A 7,900-nucleotide genomic window follows, 5' to 3' on the forward strand; every position below is an offset into this window, starting at 1 on the left:
TGGCGCAGCCGGGATTTGAACCCGTGACCTCCGACTCCAAAGCCCGGGCTCTTTTCCACTGTAAAATGATAATAATGATGATGATGATGATGGCGTTTATTAAGCGCTTACTATGTGCCAAGCACTGTTCTAAGCGCCGGGGAGGATAATAATAATAATAATGATGATGATGGCATTTATCCCCATTTGGCAGATGAGGCCACTGAGGCCCAGGGAAGTGACTTGCCCCAAGTCACCCAGCTGACAAGTGGCGCAGCCGGGATTTGAACCCGTGACCTCCGACTCCAAAGCCCGGGCTCTTTTCCACTGTAAAATAATAATAATGATGATGATGATGATGATGGCGTTTATTAAGCGCTTACTATGTGCCAAGTACTGTTCTAAGCGCCGGGGAGGATAATAATAACAATAATGATGATGATGGCATTTATCCCCATTTGGCAGATGAGGCCACTGAGGCCCAGGGAAGTGACTTGCCCCAAGTCACCCAGCTGACAAGTGGCGCAGCCGGGATTTGAACCCGTGACCTCCGACTCCAAAGCCCGGGCTCTTTTCCACTGTAAAATGATAATAATGATGATGATGATGATGGCGTTTATTAAGCGCTTACTATGTGCCAAGCACTGTTCTAAGCGCCGGGGAGGATAATAATAATAATAATGATGATGATGGCATTTATCCCCATTTGGCAGATGAGGCCACTGAGGCCCAGGGAAGTGACTTGCCCCAAGTCACCCAGCTGACAAGTGGCGCAGCCGGGATTTGAACCCGTGACCTCCGACTCCAAAGCCCGGGCTCTTTTCCACTGTAAAATAATAATAATGATGATGATGATGATGATGGCGTTTATTAAGCGCTTACTATGTGCCAAGTACTGTTCTAAGCGCCGGGGAGGATAATAATAACAATAATGATGATGATGGCATTTATCCCCATTTGGCAGATGAGGCCACTGAGGCCCAGGGAAGTGACTTGCCCCAAGTCACCCAGCTGACAAGTGGCGCAGCCGGGATTTGAACCCGTGACCTCCGACTCCAAAGCCCGGGCTCTTTTCCACTGTAAAATGATAATAATGATGATGATGATGATGGCGTTTATTAAGCGCTTACTATGTGCCAAGCACTGTTCTAAGCGCCGGGGAGGATAATAATAATAATAATGATGATGATGGCATTTATCCCCATTTGGCAGATGAGGCCACTGAGGCCCAGGGAAGTGACTTGCCCCAAGTCACCCAGCTGACAAGTGGCGCAGCCGGGATTTGAACCCGTGACCTCCGACTCCAAAGCCCGGGCTCTTTTCCACTGTAAAATAATAATAATGATGATGATGATGATGATGGCGTTTATTAAGCGCTTACTATGTGCCAAGTACTGTTCTAAGCGCCGGGGAGGATAATAATAACAATAATGATGATGATGGCATTTATCCCCATTTGGCAGATGAGGCCACTGAGGCCCAGGGAAGTGACTTGCCCCAAGTCACCCAGCTGACAAGTGGCGCAGCCGGGATTTGAACCCGTGACCTCCGACTCCAAAGCCCGGGCTCTTTTCCACTGTAAAATGATAATAATGATGATGATGATGATGGCGTTTATTAAGCGCTTACTATGTGCCAAGCACTGTTCTAAGCGCCGGGGAGGATAATAATAATAATAATGATGATGATGGCATTTATCCCCATTTGGCAGATGAGGCCACTGAGGCCCAGGGAAGTGACTTGCCCCAAGTCACCCAGCTGACAAGTGGCGCAGCCGGGATTTGAACCCGTGACCTCCGACTCCAAAGCCCGGGCTCTTTTCCACTGTAAAATGATAATAATGATGATGATGATGATGGTATTTATTAAGCGCTTACTATGTGCCAAGCACTGTTCTAAGCGCCGGGGAGGATAATAATAACAATAATGATGATGATGGCATTTATCCCCATTTGGCAGATGAGGCCACTGAGGCCCAGGGAAGTGACTTGCCCCAAGTCACCCAGCTGACAAGTGGCGCAGCCGGGATTTGAACCCGTGACCTCCGACTCCAAAGCCCGGGCTCTTTTCCACTGTAAAATAATAATAATGATGATGATGATGATGGCATTTATTAAGCACTTACCATGTGCCAAGCACTGTTCTAAGCGCCGGGGAGGATAATAATAATAATAATGATGGCATTTATTAAGCGCTTACTATGTGCCAAGCACTGTTCTAAGCGCCGGCGAGGATAATAATAATAATAATTATGATAGCATTCATCCCCATTTTACAGATGAGGGAACTGAGGTGCAGAGAAGTGAAGTGACTTTTTCCAAGTCACCCAGGTGATGTGGCGCAGCCGGGATTTGAACCCATGACCTCCGACTCCAAAGCCCGGGCTCTTTTCCACTGTAAAATAATAATAATGATGATGATGATGGAATTTATGAAGCGCTTACTATGTGCCAAGCACTGTTCTAAGCGCTGGGGTGGATAATAATAATAATAATGATGGCATTTATTTAGCGCTTACTATGTGCCAAGCACTGTTCTAAGCGCTGGGGAGGATAATAATAATAATAATGATGGCATTTATTAAGCGCTTACTATGTGCCAGGCACTGTTCTAAGCGCTGGGGAGGATAATAATAATAATAGCATTTATTAAGCACTTACTATGTGCCAAGCACTGTTCTAAGCGCTGGGGAGGATAATAATAATAATAATGATGGCATTTATTTAGCGCTTACTATGTGCCAAGCACTGTTCTAAGCGCTGGGGAGGATAATAATAATAATAATGATGGCATTTATTAAGCGCTTACTATGTGCCAGGCACTGTTCTAAGCGCTGGGGAGGATAATAATAATAATAGCATTTATTAAGCCCTTACTATGTGCCAGGCACTGTTCTAAGCGCTGGGGAGGATAATAATGATAACAATAATAATAATAATTGCATTTATTTAGCGCTTACTATGTGCCAGGCACTGTTCTAAGCGCTGGGGAGAACAATAATAATAGTAATGATGGTATTTACTAAGCGCTTACTGTGTACTAAGCACTGTTCTAAGCGCTGGGGAGGATAATAATAATAATAATGGCATTTATTAAGCGCTTGCTATGTGCCAGGCACTGTTCTATGCGCTGGGGAGGATAATAATAATAATGGCATTTATTAAGCGCTTACTATGTGCCAAGCACTGTTCTAAGTGCTGGGGAGGATACAAGGTGATCAGGTTGTTCCACGGGGGGCTCACAGTCTTAATCCCCATTTTCCAGATGAGGGAGCTGAGGCCCAGAGAAGTGAAGTGACTTGTTCCAAGTCACCCAGCTGACAAATGGCGGAGCCGGGATTTGAACCCATGACCTCTGACTCCAAAGCCCGGGCTCTTTTCCACTGTAAAATAATAATAATAATAATAATGGCATTTATTAAGCACTTACTATGTGCCAAGCACTGTTGTAAGCGCCGGAGAGGATACAGGGTGATCAGGTTGTCCCACGGGGGGCTATAGTAATGATGGCATTTATTAAGCGCTTACTATGTGCCAGGCACTGTTCTATGCACTGGAGAGGATAATAATAATAATAATAATAATGATGGCATTTATTAAGCGCTTACTATGTGCCAGGCACTGTTCTATGCTCAGGGGAGGATAGTAATAATAATAGTGGTGATGGCATTTATTAAGCGCTTACTATGTGCCAGGCACTGTTCTATGCGCTGGGGAGGATAATAACAGTAAAAATGATGGCATTTATTAAGTGCTTACTATGTGCCAAGCACTGTTCTAAGCGCTGGGGAGGATACAAGGTGATCAGGTTGTCCCACTGGGGTTATAATAATGCTGGCATTTATTAAGCACTTACTATGTGCCAAGCACTGTTCTAAGCGCCGGGGAGGATACCAGGTGATCAGGTTGTCCCACTGGGGGCTATAATAATGCTGACATTTATTAAGCGCTTACTATGTGCCAAGCACTATTCTAAGCGCTGGGGAGGATACAAGGTGATCAGGTTGTCCCACTGGGGTTATAATAATGCTGGCATTTATTAAGCACTTACTATGTGCCAAGCACTGTTCTAAGCGCTGGGGAGGATACAAGGTGATCAGGTTGTCCCACGGGGGGCTATAGTAATGATGACATTTATTAAGCACTTACTATGTGCGAAGCACTGTTCTAAGTGCCGGGGAGGATACAAGATGATCAGGTTGTCCCTCTGGGCCTCAGTTCCCTGATCTGCTGAATGGGGATGAAGACTGTGAGCCCCACGTGGGACAACCTGATCACCTTATATCTACCCCAGCATTTTAGAACAGTGTTTGGTACATAGTATGCACTTAAAAAAAAATACCATCATTATTATTATTTATAAAGAGAGTCAGTCTCTGCCCTCACTGGGCTTACAGTCTAGAGGATTAGCTTGTGTTCATTCAGTTGTATTTATTGAGCACTTACCGCGTGCAGAGCACTGTACTAAGCGCTTGGGAAGTACAATTCAGCAATAACCAGAGACAATCCCCGCCCACACCGGGCTTACAGTCTAGAAGATTAGCTTGTGTTCATTCATTCAGTCGTACTTATTGAGTGCTTACTGTGTGCAAAGCCCTGTACTGAGCGCTTGGGAGAGTACAGTACAACAGTGTTGCAGACACATTCCCTGCCCACAACGAGCTCACATTCTCCAGGATCTCCTCTAGCACTTAGTACAGCGTCTGGCACATAGTCTAGTTAGCCTACTCATGCTGTCAAGTTGTTTCACAGTAAGAGTTTAATATAAATATGTACATAATAATGATGGTATTTGTTAAGCGCCAAGCACTGTTCTAAGCGCCGGGGTAGATACAGGGTAATCAGGTGGTCCCACGTGGGGCCCTCAGTCTTAATTCCCTTTTTACATATGAGGTAACTGAGGCACAGAGAAGTGAAGTGATTTGCCCAAGGTCACCCAGCAGATACATGGTGGACCCTGGATTCGAACCCTCGTCCCCCGACTCTCTTGCCGTAGGTCACGCTGCGTATAAAGCCCCCCCATCTTCCAGGCCCGGGGGGACCAGCGGTTCCTCTCCCAGGAAGGTTGGCTCGGGAATGCCCGAGCCCCCGAATCCCTGCGGTTGCCCAAGTTTAGCGGAGGTGGGACGGTCTGGAAAGATACGATTTCCAGAAGTTCGTACTGAATCCGTCAGTCAGTGGCATTTATTGAGCACTTCCGGGGGGCAGAACGCTGTACTAAGCATTTGGGAGAGCCCACTTGCCTTCCCCAGTCATTTGTGCAGCATGGCTCAGTGGAAAGAGATCCTGGGTTCAAATCCCCGCTCCAGCAACTGTCAGCTGTGTGACTTTGGGCTTCTCTGTGCCTCAGTTCCCCCACCTGTAAAATGGGGATTAAGACTGTGAGCCCCCCATGGGACAACCTGATCACCTTGTATTCCCCCCCCAGCGCTTAGAACAGTGCTTTGCACGTAGTAAGCGCTTAACAAATGCCATCATCATCATTTGTGTGCTTCTCAAAGGGATTTTGACTTTTAACTCCACACTATTAATGAATGATGATCTAGTTAGACTTTCTTCTTCCTTTTGATCACAGTTGGAAAAATAAAAACCCTTAATACTCAAGTTCTTGTGCGTGAGTGCAGAGTCGTGTGCAGATTCTCTCCCCCGTAATTCAACCCAAAATCAGTTTGGTGGAGGGCAAGCCTGTAGCCTCCCTTCCAGACTTTTTCCGTCATTAGGGGATCTCTTTGGGGGGACTAATGCCCTGTTGGGCTGCGGGGGTTACCTGCATCTGCAAGAGAATCTGGGTAAATTGGGAAAGTGGAGCTAAATTCGTCCTTCGATGTATAGGTAAGGCTGCGGTTGAATTAGGTGCAGTTTACAGGTATGCCCTTGACCTTATTTCAGATTGCATTTGAACGTTCATCCCTAGAGCCAAATGCATTTGAACTCCCTTTAGGGGGGGAATGCACAGGGAAACCGTTGCATGGGCTCGCTTTCTTGCTCACTTGATCAAGCAATTTAATCTCAGAGCATCATTACATTTTCCAGGATATGGCAGCAGACACTTTGTCATATAGTCAGATGTTCTTGAAGCAGCTGGAAACAAGACCGTAATCATAGCTGAACAGTGGGATTTTAGAAGTCACTTGGGCTGCCGAGAGGCGTAGGGGAGCCCTGCCTTTGAAGGTCAGTGGGGTCTAATGGAAATAACACAGGACTGGTAGCCACCTGGGCCACAACTGTTTTGTAGCCTTGGGCAGACCGCTTAACCTCTCTGTGCCTCAGCTGTAAGATAGGAGTGAAATATTTCTTCTCCCCCCATTTTCGACCGTGGGACAGAGACTGTGTCCTTTCTGAACATTATTCGGCTTAACACGCAGTAAGCACTCAACAAATACCATTGTTGTTGTTATAATTATTGAGATTTAGAGGCTTAAGCCATTCTACAGAGTTGCGCCAGTGTAGCTGCGAAGAGTGGCTGCTTTGTTCCGTAGACTCCTCAGATCTGTTAACCATGTCCTGGCAGTACTGGTTTTGGTGCTTTCAGTCCGTTGTCAGGAAAAGCAACAGATTGAAGTGGATAGAGGAAGCGCCTCGGAGCGAATCTGGCTCATTTTAAGGATAATGTCAAATATGCCTAGAAAAGCCATCCGTACATTTTATTGTGTATATTTCCAGCTACCAGTTCTGTCACTAGAACCTGCTTGCCTGTCTGCTTGGACATATTCGCCCTCCAGGAGGGGACTGAGAATATGTCACATTTCTCGTTTTAAACCCACCAAGGGTTGTGCCACCCAACAGAGATTCATCACAAGACTAATAAAAAAATCTTCGAGAGAAAATTTCAGGCCCCAGGCTCCCGTAGATTGTGTGCGCTGCAGTGTCTCTATATGTTGCCATCTTGTACTTCCCAAGCGCTTAGTACAGTGCTCTGCACACAGTAAGCGCTCAATAAATACGATTGATTGATTGATTTCCCAACACCGTGTCAGTGTTGCACTCTCCCTGCCGGATTCCCGGTGAAATATCACCAGCCAGATAGGCTTTTCTCTTCCTAAGACCCATTAGGAAGCCCTCCGTGAACTTGTCGGAGGAATTAACTCTGATTTCTTCACCAAACTGTAAGCCTTTACCCCAAACCTAGAGCTTTACTGTTAGGAAAGCTAGTCAGCATCAACTCTAGCATCGTGATAGTCCCAGGTAGTAGAAAGTTAAGTCGTTATCTGTTGGCGCGTTCTGGCTTTCTTAAGGGTAAACAGGGTAGTGTGTTGAATGTACACACCCCGCCGAGGAGCTCCTGTTCAAGCTGGAATCAAAACTAGCTCTGGATGGTTACACCTGGGGGAGGCTTAGTCTTTTCAGGGTTGGGAGCTGGCCCATAGTCAGGGGAATCTTATTAAAAATGCAAATAGATTTTTTCTTATGTAGGCCCCTCCACCCACCCACAGCTCTTCCGTGCACATACATTTACATACCCAACTGCTGAAACACTTCTTCTTGTATGTATCCACTTTTTTCCCGCCTCTTCTTACTCCCGTAAGCTTTTTCATGTCCCCCGCGGAACTGTAAGCTCCTGACGACAGAGATCGTGTCTTGTAACTCTCCCAGGCACTTAGTATAGTGCTTTGCACATAGTAAGTTCCCAGTAAATGCTATTGATTGATTGTAGAATGGAAGAGAACAATCACTTGTGCCTTTCAACTTCTTCCTGAGAGGTCTTGGGTTCAACCAATCAAGTGAAACACCATGCTGATCCATTCAGCCCAGTATTTGGGGTCCAGTTAAATCAATCAGTCAATCGTATTTATTGAGCACTTACTGTGTGCAGAGCACTGTACTAAGCGCTTGGGAGGTACAAGTTGGCAACATATAGAGACGGTCCCTACCCAACAGTGGGCTCACAGTCTAGAAGGGGGAGACAGAGAACAAAACAAAAC

At 46.1% G+C, this 7,900-nt stretch overlaps 1 protein-coding gene across 1 annotated transcript in view; it reads right to left on the reverse strand.

Annotated features, from left to right (window-relative positions):
* Nucleotides 1-7,142: 7,142 nt before the first annotated feature.
* Nucleotides 7,143-7,900, reverse strand: part of MPP5 (membrane palmitoylated protein 5) — a 149,073-nt gene continuing 148,315 nt past the window's right edge. Inside the window, exons 16-17 of the mRNA XM_038765434.1 lie at nt 7,439-7,536; nt 7,143-7,207 (exon numbers count right to left, since the gene is read on the reverse strand). Of these exons, the coding sequence (XP_038621362.1) occupies nt 7,143-7,207; nt 7,439-7,536 (163 nt within the window). The remainder of the gene's footprint in view (nt 7,208-7,438; nt 7,537-7,900) is intronic.

The sequence above is a fragment of the Tachyglossus aculeatus genome, chromosome 23, assembly GCF_015852505.1.
Source record: "Tachyglossus aculeatus isolate mTacAcu1 chromosome 23, mTacAcu1.pri, whole genome shotgun sequence".
Lineage (NCBI taxonomy): Eukaryota > Metazoa > Chordata > Mammalia > Monotremata > Tachyglossidae > Tachyglossus > Tachyglossus aculeatus.